The sequence below is a fragment of the Brachionichthys hirsutus genome, chromosome 15, assembly GCF_040956055.1.
Source record: "Brachionichthys hirsutus isolate HB-005 chromosome 15, CSIRO-AGI_Bhir_v1, whole genome shotgun sequence".
NCBI classification, from domain to species: domain Eukaryota; kingdom Metazoa; phylum Chordata; class Actinopteri; order Lophiiformes; family Brachionichthyidae; genus Brachionichthys; species Brachionichthys hirsutus.
In genome coordinates this window covers 9,852,587-9,877,643 of record NC_090911.1, presented here as the reverse complement: position 1 = coordinate 9,877,643, position 25,057 = coordinate 9,852,587, and the positions used below count along the sequence as shown (strand labels likewise).

The 25,057-nt window shown below is 47.0% G+C and overlaps 4 protein-coding genes across 5 annotated transcripts; 1 reads left to right on the top strand and 3 right to left on the bottom strand.

Moving 5' to 3' along the window:
* Positions 1-3,036: 3,036 nt before the first annotated feature.
* On the bottom strand, positions 3,037-5,062 carry LOC137904756 (relaxin-3 receptor 1-like). The gene is made up of 3 exons (XM_068748959.1): positions 4,853-5,062; positions 3,736-4,179; positions 3,037-3,645 (listed from the first exon to the last, which is right to left on the bottom strand). Exons 1-3 carry the CDS (start codon positions 5,060-5,062, stop codon positions 3,037-3,039), a joined length of 1,263 nt encoding a protein of 420 aa, XP_068605060.1.
* A 1,614-nt stretch (positions 5,063-6,676) lies between these two features.
* On the bottom strand, positions 6,677-10,325 carry LOC137904715 (cyclic AMP-responsive element-binding protein 3-like protein 3-A). Its single transcript, XM_068748918.1, has 10 exons — positions 10,305-10,325; positions 10,088-10,183; positions 9,625-9,847; positions 9,035-9,165; positions 8,680-8,790; positions 8,426-8,532; positions 7,789-7,857; positions 7,110-7,194; positions 6,873-6,966; positions 6,677-6,789 (listed from the first exon to the last, which is right to left on the bottom strand). Exons 1-10 carry the CDS (start codon positions 10,323-10,325, stop codon positions 6,677-6,679), a joined length of 1,050 nt encoding a protein of 349 aa, XP_068605019.1.
* Positions 10,326-13,102: 2,777 nt separating this feature from the next.
* On the top strand, positions 13,103-19,889 carry eef2b (eukaryotic translation elongation factor 2b). Of its 2 annotated transcripts, XM_068749273.1 has the most exons (15): positions 13,103-13,223; positions 14,922-15,136; positions 15,789-15,970; positions 16,041-16,252; positions 16,343-16,518; positions 16,660-16,765; positions 16,960-17,212; positions 17,295-17,490; positions 17,605-17,728; positions 17,926-18,168; positions 18,270-18,623; positions 18,709-18,891; positions 18,982-19,114; positions 19,206-19,415; positions 19,589-19,889. In XM_068749273.1, the coding sequence occupies exons 1-14, from the start codon at positions 13,221-13,223 to the stop codon at positions 19,397-19,399; spliced, it is 2,574 nt and encodes an 857-aa protein (XP_068605374.1). In that variant the 5' UTR covers positions 13,103-13,220; the 3' UTR covers positions 19,400-19,415; positions 19,589-19,889. The 2 variants fall into 2 exon arrangements, with proteins under 2 accessions (XP_068605374.1, XP_068605373.1); XM_068749272.1 differs by having other exon boundaries at positions 19,206-19,889.
* A 1,117-nt stretch (positions 19,890-21,006) lies between these two features.
* LOC137904396 (BTB/POZ domain-containing protein 2) lies at positions 21,007-24,575 on the bottom strand. Its single transcript, XM_068748575.1, has 9 exons — positions 24,031-24,575; positions 23,833-23,952; positions 23,518-23,674; positions 23,186-23,291; positions 22,892-23,089; positions 22,629-22,821; positions 22,377-22,464; positions 22,123-22,269; positions 21,007-21,907 (listed from the first exon to the last, which is right to left on the bottom strand). Exons 1-9 carry the CDS (start codon positions 24,543-24,545, stop codon positions 21,746-21,748), a joined length of 1,686 nt encoding a protein of 561 aa, XP_068604676.1. The 5' UTR covers positions 24,546-24,575; the 3' UTR covers positions 21,007-21,745.
* Between the last annotated feature and the right edge of the window lie 482 nt (positions 24,576-25,057).

The following is a 25,057-nucleotide window of genomic DNA, read 5'->3' as shown; positions in this document are numbered from 1 at the left end:
CACCGGTCTCCAAAGGGGACGTTACCGGACTGACCTTTTGAGTCCATCTGCCAGGAGTGACCGGACGTTGTTTTGATGGTTCCCATTATAAAGCCCAATAGATGGAGAGATACTGTACTTTGTTTTTTTATATTCTCAGGTGGGAATGATTTTAATGGTGAAGTTAATCATTTCAGAATTTTCTCCCTGACTAGAACACGAATCTCATCTTCTCTCGTGACGTATCTGAACGCTTTAATCACTAACCGCTTCATTTCAATTCATGACCGCCAGAGGATATTCTCTTGAGAGACGTGTCTTTGTACTTTGCAAAAATTATCAAGCCGAGTAGCGTGTAATTCTGCAACATGGCAGCTTTTGACTGATGCTTCATGGTGATATTGGAGGTTTTTGTCTGCATTACTCCAATGCTGAGATTAAAGGAAGGGAACGGAATGAATATTTCCAACACATAAAACTAAAGTTAGATGCTGCATTTTAACGAGTCATGTTTCATCGGACTTGAACACATCCCCCTTCCTCCAGTTGGGATAGTTCAGTGACCAGTGGCCTCATTCTGTTGTTGTTTGTAACTGAAAAATTAAATTCAACTTGGTTTTCAAATTTTGATGAGAGTTTGAAACAAAAAAAAATCACCAGTAATGTTTCAGGTTCTGCTCTGAGGTTGATCTCGGGAGAAAATAGGATTTTTAACACGTTTAAACCCGGTGATAGAATTACTCACATTCCTGTTCGTCCAATTGGAACTGATGAATGAGTGGTGTGAGCAGAGGTGGTTCAACCTCTGAGTCCATCCACGTGGCTCTGTTGTCAGAGAGGATGAGGCACGCTTTGACCGAATGCTCAGATTTTCCTTGAATGTAGCGTAACAGTGGGAGAGAAGAAAAAGGCACATTCATGGTCGCTCCAATTACTGGTACTGGTTGCAGCCACAAACATACAAGAGTTTGTTTTTTTACTTCAGCCTCGCCTCCCACCGACTCCTTGTAATGGTCTCAAGGTTAATCCATCGACGGGTTTAAAACACACGAGGATGAAACGACAAACAGGATATCTATTCTCCATAATTGTGATTCCTTCTGAATACATTCTCTGCAGTTGAATGTTAAAATGGAGCCTATTAAATCATTAATACTGCATTAATATATCAATATGACAGATCAATTTCAACATGACGTGTAATTTTCCTTGGAAGGCCTGCCTTCATAATTGAGGACATTTCAGATGATGTGATTGGTTGAATTGCACACATGCCGACAGATTAATTTCTATTTTGCCAAAATATCATTGAAAATATTTCTTATCTTTCTCTGCACGTGCATCTTGTGTTGATGAATTGAATATCATGATGGAGAGCAGGAGACTCTCAAAAAGCTAACTTTGTAAATGACAAACATTCCCAGTGGCGATCGACGCTGCTTCTCCTCGTCGATTTCCTGCCTGACCCATTTTCATGCCTTCACATATTCATCATTCATCCCACCCCTCGTCTCTTCCTGGAATAGATGCATACGGCCGCAGCTCGCTTTCCTCAAGTGTTCTTCATCGGTCCTGTGCATGAACATGAAGCACTGGGCGCTGCGCTGCTTGATTTTGTGATACAGCTCTGGAATAAAGAGCTGCTCCCTCATTGCTAGGATTACATGAATCAGCCTCATCTGAGGGAAGGGAAAGGGATTAAACTTTTAAACACACAGCGAAGAACACAGAAAACTGCAGCAGGCTGAACGAGAGCTGGCTCGGAAAGAAAATGATTGATTCTTTTTTTTTGCCCTGTCACAGTTGGCCTACTTGCTTTCAACCTGGAACAGAATGTATTGAATGAATTGGAGTTGTGGCTTCTGATTGGAAAGCAATTACTACCTGAGCGGCCCGCAATGGGAGGTGTGTGTGTGTGTGTGTGTGTGTGTGCGTGCGTGTGTGTGGTATTTACATGCCAGCTCTGTGGGCAGCTGGAGATTGTTATCCTTGTTCAAACTTTAAAGGTTGCAAAAGGGTAAAAATGTGGAGCAGGTTGGCTCATTGCCGTCGCCCGCCTGATCGCGCCGTTGCTGTGACGACAGATGAGATTTACTTTCCAGACACATCACTTGGTTCTTTTGTCTATTTTTTTTATTTAATGTCACAGTACATACGTGTAGACACAAAACAATTCACAGTGTTACAGTGAGGGAGACAGATAAGGAAAGGTCTACCATGTTGTCTGCCGGCTCTGAGTTGTTTATTCTGGAAGTTATTTTGCATGAAGGAATGAAGAATGAGTTAGCAACAATAAGACAAATAAATAATAAGCATTCCATAGGATTATCTGTGTGTGGGAGTTTGAGATGGTTTTACCCTTTAATCGCTGTTTTTGTCTACCTCTGCACGAAAAGGCTCATTTTATATTTTGGTTATTTTGGTCAGAGAAATTTATAAATGTTTATGTGTTTCTTGTATAATGACTGGGCTGGTCAACACAAAAAAATAACAAGTTTAAAGAAAGTAAGCAAATAAAAGAATTGAGCCGAAATGTGATTCAATGAGAAGTCATCATAAATCCTTCACGAAAACAAAACAAAGGAAACATCATTTTGGCCTTGAGAATTGCTGCCTTTTGTTTGTCCAAAGCCAAAGGAATATACCTTCCAACATCTATAAAGCTCACTAATGAACATTTGTTTCTGCCATTTGTACGAAAACAGACCCGTTTCCCGGGTAACGACATCTCCAGGATGCTAAAATCCAGAGGCAAGAAAACGACCCGCACAGTGTTTCCATTTGCCTTTTTTTTCTCCACCAAGTATACGTAATACAAATGCAAATACAGTACACACATCTGAGTACCGTACTTAAGTACGATTTTTTTATTCAAATAAATGAGTTGAGTGGGAAGATTAAAATATTGTGGGACGGCCGGACCAGCTGCCTCTCCCTATGCAATGCAATGCTAAGCTAAGCTAATCTATCCTGCATGCTGGCTGCAGCGTCACAATATTCTCAGCTCGCTCAGACACACAAACGATTTGTCTCACGCTTCCTTTTGCGGACGCAAAGTCAGATATTGTCTTGGTGCATCATAACCAGGCTCGGCGGTGCTTCCTCCACCCGCCTGCCTCTCAGAGCCAGGGTGAGGACGTTTCGGATGGAGTGCGACACTCTCAGCAGGAGCGCCTTCAGTCCAGCTCGGTACTCCTTTCGGATCAGGCAGTAGAGTACCGGGTTGAGACAGCTGTTTGCGTGAGCTAGGCACACTGTCATGGGGAAGGCGTAGGCCTGGGCGTTGTAGAAGGCTTTACTGAAGGGCACCAAGTCGAATTTGATCAGCACGCCCCACAGGGTGAGCGCCTGGTTGGGCAGCCAGCAGAGGAAAAAGGACAGGACCACGATGGTGACGGAGCGGGTGACTTTGGAGCGACGGCGCTGACGTCCCTTCTCAGACTCCGACATCCCCGCGACGCTGCCGACGACCACGCTGGCGACGACGCGCCGGTTCAGGATGAACCTCAGGAGGAGAAGGTAGCACATAGAAATGATAATCAAGGGGACAACAAACCCCAGGAGGACTTTCTGTGTTTGATAGAGTCCAAGGAGGACTTGAGGATCCCAGTGGCCCGAGTCGGAGTCCGAGAGCCGCACTAAGCACAGCTCGTCGTCTGCAGAAACCTGTATGGAGAAGCAACAATCGTAAGAGATTGTTAATCCAAAACTGAAAGCATGTGGCTTCGTGCAAATCAAAGCAGGCGGAGTTACAACCTGGACTGTGGTGGAGTAGAAGGCATGAGGCAGCGTGGCCACCAGCGACACCATCCAAATGGCCACGCTGGCCACTTTGGCCCGAGTGGTGGCCTTCCTGGGGCTGTCCATCTTCAGAGAGGTGACTAAGGAGTGGTAGCGGGTCACGCTCATAGCCGTGAGGAAGAAGACGCTGGCGTACATGTTCAGGGTGGTGACCGAGCTCACGATCTTACACATGGCCCAGCCGAAGGGCCAGTGGAAGTCCAGCAGGGTGTCCACAGCCCAGAAGGGCAAGGTGAGCACGAACTGGAGGTCCGTCAGCGCCAGGCTCATCACGAAGCAGTCGATGGAAGAGATGTGGTGACCCCGGCGGTGAGAGTGGAGCAGGAAGAGGGCCAGGAGGTTACCCACAAGCCCCAGAACGCACACCACCAGGTAGACCATGGCGATGAGAACTCGCACCTGCCGGATACAATCAGCACCGCTTTTCATAGGAGACTCACTACCTGATTTCTTTTTTTAAAGCATTTTCTTTGCTAGAATAACATATGTTAGTTTATATTATATTAGGCAGCAAGAAGGTAGCGGGTTCGAGTCCTATCTGTGCAGAGTTTCTCTTTAAACTTTAATTGGACGCTGCATTTTCAATTGTGTTTATCATCAGCAGTTTAACAATTATTATATGTTTTCTTTTTTTCTTCTACTTAAATATAATTTGTTTGGTTTCACCCTCGTGACATCATCACATGTCCAGCATTCATCAAAGGAGCTTGTGCAACTTTATCTGCGTGTGAGACGTCATCATCACGACAAACCAATATAATTTATGACGTGAATAAATTGATGATTCAGATCCAGAACCGGATCCAGATGATCATGAATCATCCATTTCTTTTTTATTTTGACTCGACAATTATATCTAAATACAAAAAGAAAACGTCTTTATTTCTTGACATGTATTAAAATATAAAAGTGATGATATCTTATTGACAAACAAACAAATGAGGGGGATCACATGATAACAAACCAAAACACAGGACTTCCCACCACTTTCTTTCATCAAATACTGAAGTATACAAAAAAAACTAAAGAAATAAAATAAAAATACAATTAAGCGTGCTGAATAAAAACCTACTGCCAGGTTTGCGCTGTCTCCGTGCAGCTCCAGCGAGTTCTCCTTAGCGAGGATGTGAAGCCAGCAGTTCAGCGACAGGTTAAAGGATGCGAGGCTCGACTCTCCTCCTGGGGGGCTCAGGTGTTTGAAGATGTCGCCCTCATCCTCCCCGCCGCACGCGTTCTGATGGGGGGGCGGTCCGGACGCGCTGCTGCTGATGTTGCTCTGCATGGTGGAGGAGCAGGAGCGAGTTCCTCCGCTAACTTCCAGGGGTTGAGTGCGCAGAGGAGGTCGCCAGCATCACCTCCCTCCCCCCGCGTTGGACCTCGTTCAATGTGTCAGAGGAAGATCATTATATTTATATTAGAGTGAGGTCAGGTCCCAGGTCAGCCAAAATACATTTTCTTTTCTCCACCCCCCCTCTTTTTTTTTTTTTTTAATCCACGTCAACCGACTTGGGAGCCTTCTGTCTGAGTCCACGGTGATGCTGCTTCCTCCTCCTTCCACGCTGCTGTCAGGCAGCCTGAACTGGAGGCTTTTATACCTGCTGATGCTCTTTTCCACCGATAGATGGCGCACTGCCTGGGCATGGGCATGGGATAAAATAATAGTATACTTTGATTTTCACAGCAGGAATACCTGCTGTTTATAATGTTGAACTACATATATTTGTTTTTTTTATCAGTACCTGTTCATGGATAAATAAGGAAAAGACTTATTTATTTAGTCATCTGATGAAATGCAAAACAATATTTCCTGGCTTGTCTTGGCTGTCAGGTTGATTGATGACATGATGCATGGGCTTTAAATTGCATACCTGCATGCTTGCAGCTTCGATCTTCTGGTCTGGAGTCACTCAGTCGCATAGTCAGCATTTAACGGTGTATTTTTCCTCCTTTTTGAAGGATCCATTTGATCACAGCCTCTGCTGTTATTGTCAAATATACATCTGCTAGTAATCTTCCACATGATGCAAACTGCACACAGTGTTATGTTCAGAAAGGGTTCTTCAGCGTAAAAGGATTTGTCCTAACACTCCTGTTGGGAAAGAATCACATCTGAGGAAAGAATTAGAATTCAGAAAGCTTCCGGTCCTTTGAGAGATCCAGAGCGAGAAACGTATTTTGATTTGCATTTCACGCAGGTCACTGCTGGTATAGGCTGTTCACACCTTGGCTCGTGATTCATAGAAAAGAAAGGGGCTGAAAGGGATACATTCTAAACGTCTTTGTGTGTTAGATATGCCTGTGTCGACACATTTACACACATCTTTCAGCTTCATAAAGGCTTTGCAACAGAACTAGATTTTGGATGTTCTACCTCTGGGGATATAAAGGGACCAGATGTTATACGCGGGGCTAAATTATATGTCCAACATCATGCACTTTTCCTTAATACCTCCACAAGGTTATGTTTTTACTGCCATTTTTATCTGTCTGTCTGTCTCTTTGACTGTTAGCAAAAGATACAGATGGCTCCAGATGGCTCGTGATGACATTTTGAGGGAACATTGTTGATGCTAATGACCCCTGAGGATTTATTAGTCAGGTTTCATGACTGGCGGGGAGTATTAGCGTTCATAAAGAGAATGCTAATACTCCTGAGGAGTCTGATTGCCTGTGTGGTTTCGGCCACTTCTTTGTTTTCTGCTCCAACAGGAGCATGAGCATCTGGAAATAAAATAGACCAACAGTTTGCGTGCTCTGCATGGCAAACGCACCGTCACGTCTCACACAGTCAAAGAGCCACCGAAACGCTTTCAAGCTTCTCATTTGGGTGTTTTGCAAGAGAGAAACCACAAGAATTTAGAAGTCTGCGCTCGGAGACCGGTCCCAGACTCCCAGGTCAGCGGTTCTCAGTCGGGATCCAAAGGTATTCTAATCTGCTGGAGGCAGGAGGGACTGGAAGGGCCGAGGCTTCTGGCACGTCGTTCAATGAGTGCAGGGAGTGTGATGCCACTGTGGGGTAGAAATATGATGAAGGGAGTGTATCAGAGAGAGGGAGAAAATGTGTGTGTGTGTGTGTGTGCATGCAGGCAGACCTGTGGCCAGAGTGTGGCCTCTCCGGCTCTGGTGGCTGTACAGTTTTGGCTGGAGATTTGAAGAAATGAGTAGGGAGAAGGAGAGCAGGAGAATCTGGGCATGAAAGGCAAAAAGCACAGAAGAAGAAGAACATGAGTCAATCGGAAGAACCTATGCTGTTCAAACGTCTATTAACTCAGCGGGGCTCATCAGCGACTCAAGTCTTTCTGTTTTTGACGTGATGTGTTGCATCTCACCAGGATGCGGGTCCCGCTGCGTTTTGTCCTGTTGGATCTGTTGGGGAGGAACGCCTGCAGCTGGCTGAGCTGTTCCATCAGAACGCTGCAATAGAAAGGCAGAGAGGGAGATGAAAGGGCCTGTGAAATTCTCACATGAGGGACACTAGCAGTTCATCATTTTTCCAGCATCTGTGACCACTGGAAACTGGAATTGGGAAAAGAAGAGCAGCACTCAAAAAGGAAACCTTTTTATTCGCACATTTTATTTGAAAGACAGACCACAGCTCTCTGGATCAGGAACAAAGAGGGGGGGAAAAGATAGCCGGAACACAGAACTTAAAAAAAATCAATGGTCTCTGTGTTCTCTCTTTTTGCAGGAAGGTTTTTAAGTTTTTCTTCAACACGCTGCCAGTTTCTGGAGAGCAGGGACAAACAAAATCACGACAGAGCAGAGAGGAGAAAAGACAGATAAGAGTGATGCTGGGGACATTCCTCTCTACCTCCAGTCTTCTAGCCATGTATGATGCACATACTCATCAAGGCACTCGTACTCACTGTTTTCACACAAGGTCATTTTGTTAATTGATGAATGAATGAATGCTTCCAAGTCATTATTACACATTAATAACAACCCTTCCCTGTTTCAGTTTTATTAAAAGCAGTAGGTAATTAACCGTTCTTGTCCTCTTCGACTCACTTGTTGGTCTCCTGCAGCTCCTGGATCCTCCTCTGCAGCAGGAAGTTGTTAGCGCTGCATGCAGCCATCCTGCAAAAAGACCCAGCAAGAGGGGGGGTTAAGATGAAGGAAGAAAGAAAGATGGCACTGGGCTGAGGTTCTGCATTGTCTCCTTTTTTGTTCCCCTCTCTTTTAATATCCTTGACATGAATGCTGTCTCGCACCCCGTTCTGCACTCCAACGCCCCCCCATCAAGGCCGGCTGAGCCAACGGCGGATAATGATGTCCTACTGATAGTCTCCACACCGCTGAAATAATTACCGAAAAATGCTGACTTGCTCCCTGCTGCTTGTCTCATCATTATTATTTTTTTCTGCTGTTGGGATACAACATGCCCCGACCTTGAATGAGATGCTGAAGCCAGACTCTTTGATATTTAAAGTTCCTCTATCCTCTCTGAATGATTAAAGGAAAACAAATCTCCCCATGCAGGAACGTTAGCATTTCCTTAATGAATGCTAATGCTCCCCTGCAGTCAGTAGCATCCATAGGGTGAAGGGTTGCTGACCTCTGTCCCCCAAAATCCACAACCCCCCAGCCACACCTGGATGCATCTCAGCGTGTGATGGGATTTTGACCGGGGATTCTGAGCTCTCACCTTCCCTCCAGACTATCAACGTATTCTCTCCTGTTCTTCCGACTTTCCTGAGCTGAGCGCTTGTTCCGGATTTTCCTGCGGATCTTCTTCAAAACCTTCTCTTCAAACTTGTCAGAGCGATGAAACCATCCGGGAGGATGCGGCCATGAAAGAACAAAAGGCAGCTGTCATATAACTGGGGATACATATTTCAAGTTAGATGAGTGTGAGTGTGCGTGTGTGTGTGTGTGTGTGTGTGTGTGTTGCTTACGTACCTTGGATAGGGGCAGCCTGCTGGGTAGCTTCACTCCTTCTTTAGCCAGAAGCTTCTTTTCATCCTCATTAAGAACCAGCTCCTGCGGGGAATTCTGGGGGATTTGCTGTGCCTGCGACCCGGACGATAGAATATTCAATTTAAAGTGCGTCACTGGGCAGTTTACCTCAAGGAAGATATTTCAATTCCGCTTCTTTAGTGCAAAAGCTGTTTTCTTTCTTGCTTTCTCAGTATGGGATAGAAAAGAGGACAAAAATATCCTTGGGGAAAGTATGAGGGAACAATAAATTCCTTTTGTTTCACTGGTTCTAAATAATAAACGCTTCTTTCCTCCTTTCCGGCTCTCCTCTGCTTACTTGTTGTCCCAGGTTGGACAGCAGCAGGTCTTTTACTGTCAGCGTCTGAGTGGACGACTTGGGGGACGCTTGCTTGCTAGCGAGGTAGTAGGCGATGCCAAACTGCTCCGGGAGGTCCCCGGAATCCCACTCTGCAGATTGAAGCAGTAAAACATCAGGTAATAAATAATATGGCATATTTTTCATCCAAGCCTTTTGAACAAACGTGCAGGCGGCGAGTAGCGTCCTAGAACCCCCTTCTGGGACTGCAGTTCCCTGCTGCCCCTTAGAAGCAATACACACTATATGTCAAACCTTTCTGTCTGCTGCCTTTGTGCTGTCAACAAATAGACAGTCACTATTTAAAAAGCTACACAACCTTTTTTTCCTTTACAATAAAACTGGGAACACAAATGTTCTGATTTTTATGTTTTTAAAAGGGCCGTCAACTGTCACAAGTCAATTTACGCCTTGGCTGCAGGTTCACCTTGACTATTTGTGCATCTTAGCGTAGCATTTCTGAAACCATTACGTGCTTTAGCGCTCTCTGTGGGACATTCTTGCCAGTTGCGTCGCATCGTATTCGTTTTCTACTGTAAACCTGGTCTTACCGAGACCTATGGAAACGTAGGGCGTTTTTTTGCCCGGCGGTGGCTGATGCTCCGCAGGTGATCTCATGAGGGGGTCCGTGGGATCTTTTGGGGGGTCCTCATTGCTGTCCATGGCAGTGGTGCGGGGGGACAACAGAGGGGAGGCTGTAGCCAAGGAGGAGTGACTCCCATCCAGCAGGGAGTCTAGGAAGTCATCAGCAGTACTTGGCTCAGGATTTAGTGTCTGTTGGCAATGATGGACATCATCCTGTCTTCAATTAGTAATTCACACACACACACACACACACATCGACGAGCTCATGTGTCTCCTAAGGTTTGTGTGAACAGCATGTTTTGAATATAGATCGCACTCATTAGTCGGATCGGCTCCTGAAGAGAGTCTCGGAAATTGTGGTAGGAATAATGGGGTCGCATAAGTGTCTCTGTTCAGGAGCAGCTCACACCAAATGACTGCAGTACTCACATCATGAGCTGTGATAGCCCATAGTTGGTTGCCTTGACAACCAGTGATCTCATCTGAGTCCCTGAACAGGTCAATGAGGTCTACTCCACAATGTACCTGAAAAAAAAAAAGGTTTAAAATTCAAGGAGTCCTTCGGGTTCGGGATCACTCGAGTGAGCTCATTACTCATCTTTCAAACTCTGTCTGAATATTCTTTCATGTTTATTACATGTCTTACCTTGTCTTTAGTCAGGTTCATAGTTCCAAAATTAAAGCGGCAGCTGCTGAGATACGGCCGAAATGTCCCTCGAACAAGATTGGTGCGCTCCTGTCCCGGGTCCGCCGTCTGGGACGAATGCCTGAGTCTGTTTCAAAGGGACAAAGTTGACATTCCATATCAGGCTGCTGTGTTCCCCCGGACCCATCTGATCGCCGTCCAATCCGGTGTTTAGCAGAAAGCTCAGCGAGCCAATCAGCAAGCAAGGATTACTCACAATGGCTTTACCACTCAAGCCATCTCAATGGTCATCGTGACAAGTCAGGATTAATTCCTTGGGTGGTTTCATGTTCAGTTTTGTTTGGGTGGGGTTAATCTTTTTTTTCTCTTTTTTATTGGAGTTTCACTTTCATCTCTTAAGACCTGAGCTGTTCTTTGATACATATACATACATATAAGAAATAAGGAATCCCAATTTCCATGAGGGAACCCCCAAAAATGTTGTTCTACATCTCGCTATGCTAAACCAGGCTTTCAATTCTAGCATGGCAAGAACTATTATTAATCTTAAAAATCTCTAACTTTCCTCTGTTTTTCTTTGTTTGTTTTCTATCAAATTATTAGATTATTTTAAAAAATAACAAAAAATAAAAAGCCAAAATATCTCTTTGTGTTTCAGCGTGTCGCATCCACTCATGCTTTCAAAGCGACACAATCAATTCTTCAGTACTTTTACAAAATGCACTCCCTCTGAATCCGAGGTCAATTTTCTCAAATTGTTTAAAGTGGGCTTTTTGCGAAAACATTTCCTCAGTTATTTTGTGACGATCAACAGTTCTGCTGTCCATTTTCCATCTATTGCTCTGACTCTGATTTTATCTTTACTGCCATAATGAGGAACATCTATTTTGTTCTGTTTTCAAGCATGCACTCCTTAAAGCAAAGTAATAGTAATGTAATAACGGTTACAAAAGAGGAACATGCACGCATGCAAACATGTGTTTATTATCTCAATGGCAGAGCTCATCATTATCAGCGCTGCTATCTTTGCTGTTGCTCCAGCTTTAGATTAGAGAGTTTGAAAGTACGTGCAGATACTACTGAGTACATCCCTCGATGCCTGGCATAGTTTGCAGACTATAGATAATTTCTGCATGATTACATTTGCTATCAATCGTACTGTAACTCTGTCACGCTTCTTGTGACTGAGGTCAGAAGAGTTGCATCCAATCACGTGTTTGTATAATTGTAATCACATTTTGTACTGATTATTTATTTATGTTTTTGGCTTATAAAATTCGATTCAATATTTTAAACATTTGAAAAAGCTTTTTTTTTTTAACCACTTCTTCTGTTTGCCTAAACCCAACCAGACTCCCTTTATGCTCCGGACCGCCCTCTGACCTTAACCCACACTTTTATTGGCCCAAATACCCGACCAGACTCCCACTACATACTGAATTCTAACTCCCTCTCCCTTTATTTATCTAACCCTTCCTCTCCCACCTGGGGGAGGAAGCATGGCTTCTTTTAAGAAAAGGAGAGGTGCATTACACATCTCCACCTTCCCCTGCCTACAACAATAAACCAACCCCACCCACAAGGTCCTTATCCAATAAGATAACAAAATCTTAGATTACTGCGTAATAACCACACTCAATGTCTAAATGGCCGATCACCGGACAACAATGTCTCCCAACAGTCACCGCCCTCGTTCCGTTTGATAAGAGCATGAAGTTCTATGACTCTGAATGAATAAATGAATGACTGAATTCTAATTTTCTGAGACACTGGATTTTGGAATGTCATTAGTTGTCGGTTATAATGATCAAAATTAAGAGAAATGAACATTTTAAATATAGCAGTCTGTGTGTAATGAATATAATATATATGTTTCACTTTTCGAATGGCAATACTGAAATAAATCAACCATTTCATGATATTCTAATTACACGACCAGCAACTGTATATTAGAATCCAACAGATTTTTAATGAAAACTGCAAATGAAGATATCCACACACCACAACAGTCCTGCTCTGCCCTCTGCTGGTGAGGAAGTGTTACAACATCCTGAAACAGTAGCTGCAGCTTTTTCTCATCAGACCTGTACAGGGAGGAACTATAGACAAATAACATTAAAACAGTTTGGATTTTGGAGTTGTTGTTTTTTGGGGAGGACTATGGTACACTTGAGAAATCCTTCACCTAAAATTATATTGTACATAAAATGGAATTTGATATTTGTGTAAAGGACGTGGTTGTTTTTTCATTGGATTTAAGTAGAGTATAAATTGGGGGAAATTAAACAAATCTGACCTCAGTGTTGAGAATAACATGTACGAAAATGTTCAAAATACAGAAAATGAACACTTGGCAACGTGGATTTTCCTCTGATTCAGCAATAAAGATAAAGTAAGGTAAACTCCATTGTCTGCTGGGGGAAACTTATCTTGGCCAGTGTTGCAGTCTGTTGCACATTTTTTTCACAATAAAATTGTTCTAGCAAGCAGCCACATACATTTTGAAAGCATATATCACCATTAAAAATATACAACTGAATTGATTGATTGAAAGGCTTGGGTAAAAACCCATATTTTATAATGCTTTGTGAAGAAAACATTATTATTATCCAGATTTATCTCGCCCATTATTATATATTTATTAGGACTACTAATGTATGCGGTGTCCTTGGACAACCTGTATAACCGAGTGGCCTTGAACGCACCTCGATTCAGAACAGGGTTGGGCCCAGTTCCGCCGGAAGCTGATTTGTCAGGACTGAACATCAGCGCCCCCTGCTTGCTGGAGGCCCTTTTCTGTTCGGTACCGCGGAACGGCAGCGATTCGCCATCGAACTACCGGGACTGCCTGTCCTCCCGAGGCGGATTTTTACAGCAATAAACCGACAAATAGACCAACCAAATTAGGCAGCCAAAATGGTGAGTGGATACCGCGTTCAGACTGATCCCGAACCCGAACCTATTCGCGCAGCGTAGTATTTAATCTTTAGCGGAAAGCCGGGCCGTCGTTCCCACCGAATAAACCCGCATGTAGCCGGCGGAATAACGCGTCAATCTCCGGTGTGAGGTTTTATGGCGGTGTTACGTGTGTTCGGGTGGCGTTTCCGTGCGTGTTCGGTTACCGCACGTGTTCGGTTAACGCGTGCGTAGCGAGCCGGTGGATGCTAGCCGTGGCGGCTGTGGCCTATGCCCAACGTGGCGTCTGCCTCAACGTGGCGTCCGAAGCGAAGCCATTAGACATCCAGCCTCCGACGGCACAAATTCAGATAGTTGTTTTAAAGAGAATTCCTCGTCCCGGAATGCTCGGCTCGAATGCGCTGAACGCAACCGTAACCGGCTCGTAGGCGACATTTACGAAGACTGCGTCATCATCTTTTCCGCGGAACCGACGACGAAATAGCCCGAAAATATGTCCCGTAAGCCGGACAGCTCGCCGGCAGAGAGGGCTGTAATAATGATTAATTATTAGAGTATTAGTCCGGAAGCTCAAATGAAATCACGTTATATAATGAGACTAAGTGTATTTTAGTAGGCTTTGTTAAACGCTGATAGATTAATTTTTCTTTCTCCTTTTTTGTCTTATTATAAATTTTCCTTGCTAATCGATTCTGAGTCGTTGCAATCGATCCTCTTGTCTGGAATATACGTAAAAAAATAAATAAATAAATAAAACAGTTCTGTATTTGTTAAATTTGTCAAACACGCGGAAGCGGTGCCATTTTGTATTGACAAAATTTCACACACGTGTGTATAAATATTCCGCGTGTTCCCCACCAAACAAAAAAATGTTCTTAAAACAATCCCCACTTTTTTTTGTTTCGGATTTTACGTGATTTTAGAAAACCGCAGAAGTTGCCGGTAAAGTTTCAGCAGCCGCCTGGAAGCAGATTCGCCTGCCAAGTGTTGCGTGGCTTTTCTTGTTGTTTCCAGATGGAACGTAGAATTACAATAAAGCAGATTCATTGTAATGGATGAAACACTTTATTCGTGTATTCTTGTAAACACATGAATAGTTTCTGTCCGTAAAAGTGATCAGACTAGAAAGACCTGGTTAGAACTACCAAATTAATTTTTTCTCTTTTTTTTTTCGGTTCTACCTCAAACCTTTATTCTGAGACGCCATATTCTTTTTTATTTTTTGGACTGCCTCACGAGCGCCCCCTACAGTCCTGGTGGTTTTCTGAGTGCTTTTGAGAAAAATGTCTCTGGATCTCGATCACAAAATTTGATCCACGCGGTTTTCCGACAACCCACGAAGCAAATGTTATTTTGTGATGCTAAAATTCCAACAAACGAACAATGACGGAGCTAAAAATGAATCCACTCCGCTCGTTATTGACTTGTCCCGGCCTGTTGCCGGACTATGAACCAGAAGGACAAGTCTTCACGTGGTGTCCACATTCCTTCCTGCTCGTCATCGGGCCGGCGGATTCAGTTTCCGGCATGGCTTTCTTTTTATAACCCTGCTTGGAAATGAGCTCTGATGGCCGACGGCGGTAAACGGATGTGTGTGTGTGTGTGTGTGTGTGTGATGAATTAAACAGGGCTCGGCTGCTTGTAAATGGATGAATAACGAGTCTCCTCTTCGACCCCCTCCCCGCCCCCTCCCTCCGCCAGGTGAACTTCACGGTGGATCAGATCCGGGCCATCATGGACAAGAAGTCCAACATCAGGAACATGTCCGTGATTGCCCACGTGGATCACGGGAAGTCCACCCTGACCGACTCCCTGGTGTCCAAGGCGGGGATCATCGCTTCGTCCCGAGCCGGCGAGACGCGCTTCACGGACACGCGCAAAGACGAGCAGGAGCGCTGCATCACCATCAAATCGACGTACGCAGAAGCGCGACGCGAAACCCGTTTATTGATTTACAGGAGATGTTTTCTGAATGATCTGAACATGCGACGGGAGACGCATGTTAGATGATGACCCCCCCCCCTCCCCCGACAAAACGGCACAGGAGGAAGTCTCAGTGGCAATGACCTGTCAGTCACATTTCAGAATGCGTTTCTAGTTAAGGGGAGATCGATCCAACAATACATGGGTGCTACTATGCAGGTTATTGCATCATGAATCTAAACGGTTCCACCACGATTGCTAACAAGCGTCGTCTCATAGCCGAGGCGATTCCGCATCGGAGCAGCATTAGTGGACAAATGGATTTGTTGGACCTTCAAAAGCAGAACCAGAAGAATCTGCCAATTCTGAAAGTCTGCTTTTTGTGAATAAATTCAAAACTAATAATGATATAAACCTGAATCCAGTTGCTAAATGTTTGTTTTCATGGTGAAGGAATCTAAAACTATCAATAAAATAAATGTAGGAGGATTGTTTTTGGTGTGAATCACGATATAGCGGGACGGAGGTGTTTGGTGGAGGTCTGCGCTCTTCGGTCAGGTTTATCGCATCTCGAGCAGCCGGAGCCTCTTCTGACTCCACTTTATTCTTATTTATTTCATGACGCGTGAACTCTCTGCTGCGCAGGGCCATCTCTTTGTACTACGAACTCGGGGAAAGTGACCTGGCCTTTATCAAGCAGTGCAAAGACGGCACCGGCTTCCTCATCAACCTCATCGATTCTCCAGGTCACGTTGACTTCTCCTCTGAGGTCACCGCTGCCCTCAGGGTGACTGACGGCGCCCTGGTGGTGGTGGACTGCGTCTCAGGTAATTGCCGACGTCCTCGTTGTCCCGTCCCGACACGCGTGCGCGCTCTCACTTTTACGCCCTTTGTCAGGAGTGTGTGTGCAGACCGAGACCGTGCTGCGGCAGGCCATCGCCGAGCGCATCAAGCCGGTTCTGATGATGAACAAGATGGACCGGGCTCTGCTGGAGTTGCAGCTGGAGCCAGACTCGCTCTTCCAGACCTTCCAGCGGATCGTGGAGAACGTTAACGTCATCATCTCCACCTACGGCGAGGATGAGGCCGGGCCGATGGGGAGCATCATGGTGAGGCTGGTGCTGCGAGACCAGCGGAACACAAACTCGTGTTAAAACGGTCTGGGGGGGGAGCTGTAACGGAGCCGGTTTCGTCCTCAGATTGACCCCGTTGTTGGCACGGTTGGGTTCGGCTCCGGCCTCCACGGATGGGCTTTCACCCTGAAGCAGTTTGCTGAGATGTACGTGGCGAAGTTCACGAAAGGATACGAGACGCTGGATTCGACCATGAGGTGTAAGAAAGTGGAAGACATGATGAAGAAGCTGTGGGGAGACAAGTAAGCACGAGTTACGCCGCCGCAGCGAAACCACTACAAGTGAATTTCAGCTGCTCTACATGCATTTTTTTCATTCTTTTATGTCATATATTCATGATTAAACCAGGTACAGTAATGTTGCGCAATAACTTCCATGCGCAGGTTTTTTGACCCAGCCGCCGGCAAGTTCAGTAAGAGCGCCACCGGTAATGAAGGGCAGAAGCTTCCCCGCACCTTCTGCCAGCTCGTCCTGGACCCCATCTTTAAGGTGCTAATAAAAGTGGCGTAAACCCACAATTTATATTTTCTGATGACCATTATATGCTGTATAAATGGTTGAAAGTTTTCTTCTCAAAACAAAAGCATCGATAAAACTAGTGATAAAAGATCAGAGTTTTGCACGTTGAGGTTTGACTTGAGGTTGTTGTTTATTTTTTTTGCCCTTCCTTCCTTTCCTCTCAGGTGTTCGACGCCATCATGAATTTCAAGAGGGAGGAGACGGCCAAGCTGATCGAGAAGCTGGACGTGAAACTCGATTCGGACGACAAGCAGAAAGAGGGGAAGCCCCTGCTGAAGGCCGTGATGCGTCGCTGGCTGCCGGCCGGGGAGGCTCTCCTCCAGATGATCACCATCCACCTGCCCTCTCCGGTCACCGCACAGAAATACCGCTGCGAGCTGCTCTACGAAGGGCCCGTAGACGACGCCGCTGCCATGGGTCGGTGCAGCGTCTCACCGGTCGACTCCGAAGCGCTCCATCGGCCGTGTTCTCCCGCTCACAGGATGTTCTTTCTCCTTAGGCATTAAGAATTGTGATCCCAAGGGTCCTCTTGTGATGTATATTTCCAAGATGGTCCCAACCACCGACAAGGGTCGTTTCTATGCCTTCGGCCGCGTGTTCTCCGGCTGCGTGTCCACTGGCCTGAAGGTGCGCATCATGGGTCCGAACTTCACCCCCGGCAAAAAGGAGGATCTCTACATTAAACCCATCCAGAGGTGAACGCCCCGGGAAGACGATGTTAAATTAAATTAAGGATTCTCTTCTTGCCCTTGGGAGTATTTGTTTGCAATTGCTATTCATAGTCGCGTCTTGCGTCCCCTCCAATCCAGGACCATTCTGATGATGGGCCGGTACGTAGAGCCCATAGAGGACGTCCCCTGTGGCAACATCGTGGGTCTCGTTGGCGTAGACCAGTACTTGGTCAAGACGGGGACCATCACCACCTTTGAACAAGTAACGTACTCCCGTAGTTCAAATACTGGTGTGTGCACCACGGGCGCTACGCTCCAGGAGCCCCCCCCCCTCCGGGATTGGTGAAAATCCACGAAGTATCGACACCATATTTAGTGATATTTTTTATCAATGAAATTGAAAATAATGGATAATATTAAATAAGTACCGTGTAATAGCTTCCTGCTTGTGTCCGTTAGGCCCATAACTTGAGGGTGATGAAGTTCAGCGTGAGTCCCGTGGTGAGAGTCGCCGTGGAGGCCAAGAACCCCGCTGACCTGCCTAAGCTGGTGGAGGGCCTGAAGCGTCTGGCCAAGTCTGACCCCATGGTGCAGTGCATCATTGAGGAGTCTGGGGAGCACATCATCGCTGGAGCTGGGGAGCTCCACCTGGAGATCTGTCTGAAGGACCTGGAGGAGGACCACGCCTGCATTCCACTGAAGGTGAGAGATCTGTCCGTGTTGCGTTGGTCAGGAGTCGGATGAGTCGGAAAAAAAAAAACGACAACCCGAACCTTCGTTTCTCTCTCTTCATCTCTCTCCAGAAATCAGACCCAGTCGTGTCTTACAGAGAGACGGTGGCTGAAGAATCAGAACAGATGTGTCTTTCCAAGTCCCCCAACAAGCACAATCGTCTCTTTATGAAGTGCTGTCCCTTGCCCGACGGCCTGGCCGAAGACATCGATAAGGGGGACGTCGCCCCTCGACAAGAGGTCAAGACTCGCGCGAGGTTCCTCGCCGATAAATACGAATGGGATGTGGGAGAAGCCAGGAAGATCTGGTGCTTCGGCCCGGACGGAACGGGACCCAACCTGCTGATGGACGTGACGAAGGGGGTTCAGTACCTCAACGAGATCAAGGACAGCGTGGTGGCCGGGTTCCAGTGGGCAACCAAAGAGGTGGGCAGCAAATAGCCAGGCTCCCGTTTGTGTGTGTGTGTGTGTGTGCGTGCACAATACTAAGCCTTCAGTCTCCGTCCCTCAGGGCGCTCTGTGCGAGGAGAATATGCGCTCCATTCGCTTCAACGTTCACGACGTGACGCTGCACGCAGACGCCATCCACCGCGGGGGAGGACAGATAATACCTACGGCCCGCAGGGTCCTGTACGCCTGCCAGCTCACCGCTCAGCCGCGAGTCATGGAGCCCATATACCTGGTGGAGATACAGGTGTGTGTGTGTGTGTAGAGGCACCGATTAGCTGTAGCATCCGTTTACGATGACGTCATTGCTGATGTTCACCCCTCTCTGTCCGCGCAGTGCCCGGAGCAGGTGGTCGGTGGGATCTACGGCGTTTTGAACCGCAAACGTGGTCACGTGTTTGAGGAGTCCCAAGTAATAGGCACGCCCATGTTCGTGGTGAAGGCCTACCTCCCCGTGAACGAGTCCTTCGGTGGGTTTGAGTTCATTCCGACGCACATTTTCTTTGGGGAAAACGGTCGCAGCGGGTTTGACGTTAATTTCCTGTTCTTCACCGCCTCCAGGATTCACAGCTGACCTGCGCAGCAACACTGGAGGCCAGGCTTTCCCCCAGTGTGTATTTGACCACTGGCAAGTTCTCCCAGGAGACCCCAACGAGCCCGGTACCAAACCCTCCCAGGTCGTCTGTGAAATTCGGAAGCGCAAGGGTCTGAAGGAGGGCATCCCCGCCGTCGACAACTACTTGGACAAACTGTAAAACACTGATCTCCCCGGTAAATACCAAATCGGTCTCTAAACCCGAGCCCGTGGGCACTTTAACATCTTCGCACAGGCTTCAAGATACATCACACAAATTGTTTTGACTGAGTCCAGAGCAGAAACGAACCTGAGGCTTTTGTTGTAGGCTATATATTTTTTTTTTCTTCCTCTTCGTTTCATTTCACAGCTACAGTTCTACACCAAGTGCCTGCGGCGAGGGTTTTTGGCGAGAATTTGATCAAAGCAGCCGGTATCTTCAGTTTCTTCTATTCCTTCAGAACGCCCCCCCCCCCCGACCTCATCTGTTAGGTCGGGGGGGGGGGGGGGGGGCGTACTCTGCACTGTGATACTGCTGCAATAATAACCTAGTCGCATGGGCCAGATAAAAACATGGAACCCACAATGAAGTATTACTGCGGTCAGAAACTTCCAGATTTAGACATTTGATCGGTGGATCTAATTAATAAAAGCATTCATCTCACGATGAAGATGTGGCCCTCGTTATTTGTCTGGTGAGCTTGAGTTGCACGAGGCTTGATGCATGTTGATCACTCATGGCTGCAGCGCATTTCAAACTGACCGGTACCGGAGCAACAGCTTAGTTGGAGGGAGATGTTGGTATCGGGATTGGGTATGAAAGCGGGGGGGTTGGTTAGCTCTTTACGAGCTATCATTTAAAACATTTGCAATACATATTTGGACCGCTACGACCTACAAAAGACGAAGAGTCCACTCTTCGGTGAGTCTGGGAGGACGTTCGTTCTGTTGCACTCGCTTCACAAACTACAGATTTTTTTTATGAGGTTTAGGTCGGTGCAAATTGCATAACCTCCACCAGGAGGCTGATGGTACCGGTCCGACCGGGGTCTTGGTAGAAATGTACGTTGCCGGGCGTGAAGGATAACATGTAATATAGGAGTCGGGAGTGGAGGAGATATTTCTACTGGTAAGTGGAAAATATTTCATCTGTCGACCTCAAAATAAATGAATACGACTGAATAGAGGGAGGGGGGGTCAGGTGGGCCTCCAAAGACATGAGTAGATCAGAAAGGGACTTAAAAAGATGGAGGGATCAATTCTGAAATGTCAGTAATATATAAAGTAGGTACTAACAGAAGTTTTATTTTAGCGAGTCTGTCTATTTGTCTTCTAGATGAGATCGGGTCTTATAATTGAGGCGGCTCGCCCCAGTTCTCTTCCAAAAAGTCAGTTTGGTTCCAGTTCAAGTTAGATGGTAGTTGCCTTTAGAGTTTAGACACTTTTAAATTGAAAATTAAATCTAAAGAAAAAGTATTTATTTTTTCATGCCCAAGTGAATTATTTTCTTTGAGCATTTGTTCTGTTTTTGACGGCAGATAGGACAAAACATAAATTTTGAAGGTACCGGGTGGACTTATTTAATGTTTTCCGGATGCTTTATCAAAGATAAATTGATGGAATATGTCGTTTTGGTTTGAAACAAAGCACCTGATTTAGTGACATTCCCTTTCATCCACGTCTCTTTTTTTTTTTTTAATATATATATTTTTATTGTGAACTCTCCAAATGGAAGACCAGAAAATACTGGTTTCTCTAAAGAAACACGCACCACCAAACATTTCCTCACTCTTTAATTCGTAGTTTTTTTCCAAGTTACATATGATGTTTTCTTAAACGCCACTTTAATGTACAACCCTTTAACTTGTGCACTTCTTAAAACAAACCTAAGAGGAAAACGTTCGAAGAGTTAGTTTTGCATCCACAGAACAAACAAATGAACGGCCGAGATGTGCGGCTTATCTTGGGCAAACTACCACGCGGGGACACATGATATCACAAATCGCACTGTATGGAGGAACCTGAAAAACCGCTTGGCATGTTAAATTTACTGCGAAGTTTGGTTCTGATTGGCCGAGAGTCCGTGGACTCTACGGACGTTACAGCTGATGGTTGTCTGGACTGGACAGGTGAGGAACTTTATCTTGGCAAATCTGATAGACTGTACATTCGACTGTACATCGCGACTCCCCTCGCACTAGTTCATCGGAGGAAAACGAAGGGACGTCGTACATCTTAAGTAGAATTCAGCGCCGAGCCTTGTGGCATCGATCCACACTGAATGATCTGAGGCGCCTCCCTTCAGAGTCAGAGGCCGGCATCACTGGGATACGAAAGGAAGCCGTGGAGAAAGACGAGCTACCCCCCCCCCCTCCCATGTAGTGATCTACGTCGCTTTAGGGCTATTTGACAGTAGTGCACTATATGGATGGGAGCGTCGTGATGACACGCGTCCCCAGCTGCTGGGGGCGCGGCCCCTGCTCTGGTTGTCACATTTGATGGAAGCTCTTTGCCGCGTCGGAGGCGACTATGTGTAGAAGATGACCTCGGGGATCTGTCCGTCCTCTACAGAGGTGCCGTTGTTGTTTCCCGCCGCGTAGCAGAAGGTGAAACACGTCTTTGTGCCAGTGGACGACGACTCGTGGGTCACCTTCCGCATTCCTTTGGTGCCATAATGAGAGTCTGGACCCTGCGAGACAGAGAGAGAGATTCTGATCCACCGCTGCAGCTAGTAGATGAGACGTCCGTTTGTCTTTTGGTACTTTGGAAGCTGCTGAAATTGCTTTTCTCATCCTTTCAGACATTTTGATCCGCAGACTCATTAAAAAAAAAAAAACAACCGAAGAAGTGGAGATGTTGGTTGAACAGAACAGCGCTGCGTGTGTGTGTGTGTGTGTCACGCACCTTCAGTGTCGTGCAGGCGGTGTAGCTGACGTTGGGCAGTATCTCCACCGGCTCTTTGAACATGACTCTGAAGGTGTTGGCCGAGCCGTCGCAGCTGAAGCCCGTATCGTTCTGGCCGAGCACCGTGTTGCTGTCTGTGTGAATGATCTGCATCGAAAGAGGAGCAGCGTAAAATAGACGCAAAACCAAAACCCAAGAGGACCCCAACGCAACCGAACCAGATCTGAAGGGTTCTGAAGGGTTCGGCTCCTCACCTGTATGTTAACCTGGTAGTCTGTGGGTCCGTGTATAGAACCGTAGAGACCGAAGCCCACCACGAATATCCTTCTGTTCACGGAGAACCTGAGGAGAGAGAGAGAGAGAGAGGGTGTAATTCAGCTAGCAGAGATCTGCAGCAACAACTTTATATACCACTAAACTCTACACGGATCATAGGTGGCTTTTAATTCTTCATTATTTTAACGCGACGACGTGCATTTCGTAGAACTCTTTCGGCGTTCGCTCACCGGATGCGGTCGCTTGTCCCGCTGTAGCCCCAGCGGCTCTCCACCTGTCCGAAACGCGTGATGCTGCACTCCTTCCCGCGGAGGCAGCAGCGAGGCCGGTCGATGAAGTCGACGCGGGGCTTCGGGTTCACCGTGAAGTGGAGGAAGAGACTCACCACCTCTCTGTCGGTCAAAATACTGGACTGGGCCGGACCTGTGAGATTACCACACCATTAAAAATCGGGCGCGGGGGGGAGGAGGGTGTTTTTACTGTGTCCATTAACCTGCAGCGAATTCCTCGATGGTCATGAGAGGGAAGCGGATGAGCGTCAGAGCTTTGCCGAGGACCTTGCGCTTGTTCTCGGGCGTGGGCTGCAGCTGCTGCCTGTGAGCCTCCGCCTCCGCCCAACGGACCGCCGCGCCGAACAAACGCACCTCCCTCACCCCGAGCGTGTCCCTCTCCAGCACCGCCACCAACGTGTCTGAAGAAGGGGCAGGCGAATCACAACGAGCGGCAGCCGGGGGGCGCCCCCCTCCGTTTTATAGTGAACTACGACGTTGTCGTTGGCGGCGGTTACCCAGGTCGATGTCTGTGAAGCCCTCGGCGGCGAGAGCGTCGCCCGTGTTCTTGTCGATGTTTTCTAGACAGAGGCTGGCGAGCTGAGGCTCGTCAAACAGCCGGGCCTGAAACCAAGGAGAGTTTAAAATTTACGAATTAGCAGTATTCGAACTGCACAAAATCTAGAACCGTACAATGTTTTTTTGTTCTCTTTACTGCACCAATGATCAAAAACAATGTTGGAATTTAGACGGTATTTGACGTTTAAGAATTCCGGCTTTGTTCCGTTTACGCGCTAAACTCCTGTTTTCCAGTTTAACGCCTGAAGTGACGCGTAATCGAGCGAAAGACCTGCGTGAGCAGCATGAACGCGTTGTCCGCTCGCAGGTTCTTCTTCAGGAACTCCACACAGTGGGCCTCCAGCGCCGGCACCGCGTACTTCTTCGCCGTATACAAGGTGGTCATCACCGTCTCCGGTCCGATCTGGACCTCATCAGAGTAGAGAAACCTGCAGAACGAGTTTCGACAGTGCACACATTCACAGGATTATTTGTTTAAGTAAAATCAGGAATAATTTCTGGGTTTATTTTTTTTCCTTCATCGGCCCCTAAACGCCGTTAAATAAACACCACGTGCTGTTTTCTCCTCGGGCCAGGCGGCGCTCACTTTAGCAGCGCCAGGAAAGCGGCCGGTTCCACGTCAGGAAGCTCGATCTCCGTCGAGGTCGTCGCCATTCCGCCGTTGAACATCGCGTCGAACACGGCGCTGCCGACAGCCAGGACGAACCTGGCAACGACAGAAGGAGACGCCGCCTCGCACATTTTAGCCTTTAGCTAGGTGGTCGTTGATTCGTCGCCATCTCACCTGTGCGCAGGTATCCTCTGAACCCCCATTCCTTTGCCCACTAGAAAGTGAACGTCGCTCAGCACTTCGTTGTTGAACAGGAACGCGAACCTCTCCTTGACGGTGCTCTTCGTCGCCTGCCAGTTGTACACGGGCTCCCGGTAAACGAGCACGGACGCGGCGGCCGGAGTGGCGCTCGGCGCCGCAGCCTGGGACGCGTTGGATGCCGCGGCGGCTGCCATGTTGGACGCCGGCGTGGCCATGGCTCCGGCTGCCGCTGCCGCTGCGGACTGCTGCAGGGAGTTCTGCGCAGTCGGCTGAGCTCCGCTCGAAACGCCGTTGCCGTCGCCGCCGCCAGGCCCCAGCTGCGGGTTGGGACGCCTCGCCGCTCCCTGGGCTCCCCCAGCCGCGCTGACGGCTCCGCCGTTGGACGCTTGCATGGAGAAAACGCTGTTGCTTGGCTGGCTGTTCCCCAAAGGACCCGGACCGGAGAAATTAAGGCAAGGAGGCCTGCCGCTGTTGTCTCCAGCGGCCATCTTGAACCCAGTGTAGGCGTAAATAACGTACTTGATCGCCGTGTGTATTTGTAGTAGTCTCACAGCGACTGCTACCGTGTTCTGCCCCCTCGTGGTTATTATTGGTACTGCAGGGAGCTCTCCTCTCCACGACAGGTCAATTATACTGGACTCTAAGAATAATTTATTCAGTGTGCATAATCTGATGGACAAATTCAGGCAAAAAAAATAATATTCAGGCAACTAAATAATAACTAAGGAATATCGAAGTCCATACTTTTAACATGTGTTAAAGTGAAACAGCTTTTGAGAACTGTGTGGAAGTAATTCTTGTTCTCAAACACCTCTCAATGATACTCTCATAATATTATGACTTTAATCTTGTAATATTACGACTTTATTCTCGTAATATGTGGAGTATCTGTGGAGTAATTTATTTTTATTTTATTGGTATTGTTAAATGTCGATGATTTATGTACGAAGGACTTTCAACGGAAACAAGACCGCAAGGTTGAAATGCTCCTCTTAGACAG

Coding starts and splice junctions, on each gene's coding strand:
- LOC137904756 (XM_068748959.1), bottom strand. CDS start 5,062: ATGCAGAGCAACATCAGCAGCAGCGCGTCCGGACCGCCCCCCCATCAG. Junction 4,180..4,852: donor GAGACAGCGCAAACCTGGCA/GTAGGTTTTTAT, acceptor TGTATCCGGCAG/GTGCGAGTTCTCATCGCCAT. Junction 3,646..3,735: donor TCTACTCCACCACAGTCCAG/GTTGTAACTCCG, acceptor TTCTCCATACAG/GTTTCTGCAGACGACGAGCT.
- LOC137904715 (XM_068748918.1), bottom strand. CDS start 10,325: ATGAACCTGACTAAAGACAAG. Junction 9,848..10,087: donor GGGCTATCACAGCTCATGAT/GTGAGTACTGCA, acceptor CATTGCCAACAG/ACACTAAATCCTGAGCCAAG. Junction 6,790..6,872: donor AGGCCACACTCTGGCCACAG/GTCTGCCTGCAT, acceptor TCTACCCCACAG/TGGCATCACACTCCCTGCAC.
- eef2b (XM_068749273.1), top strand. Junction 15,137..15,788: donor TGCATCACCATCAAATCGAC/GTACGCAGAAGC, acceptor TCTGCTGCGCAG/GGCCATCTCTTTGTACTACG. Junction 16,766..16,959: donor TCCTGGACCCCATCTTTAAG/GTGCTAATAAAA, acceptor CTTTCCTCTCAG/GTGTTCGACGCCATCATGAA.
- LOC137904396 (XM_068748575.1), bottom strand. CDS start 24,545: ATGGCCGCTGGAGACAACAGCGGCAGGCCTCCTTGCCTTAATTTCTCC. Junction 23,675..23,832: donor GCTTTCCTGGCGCTGCTAAA/GTGAGCGCCGCC, acceptor CTCGTTCTGCAG/GTTTCTCTACTCTGATGAGG. Junction 23,292..23,517: donor CGTTCATGCTGCTCACGCAG/GTCTTTCGCTCG, acceptor CCTTGGTTTCAG/GCCCGGCTGTTTGACGAGCC.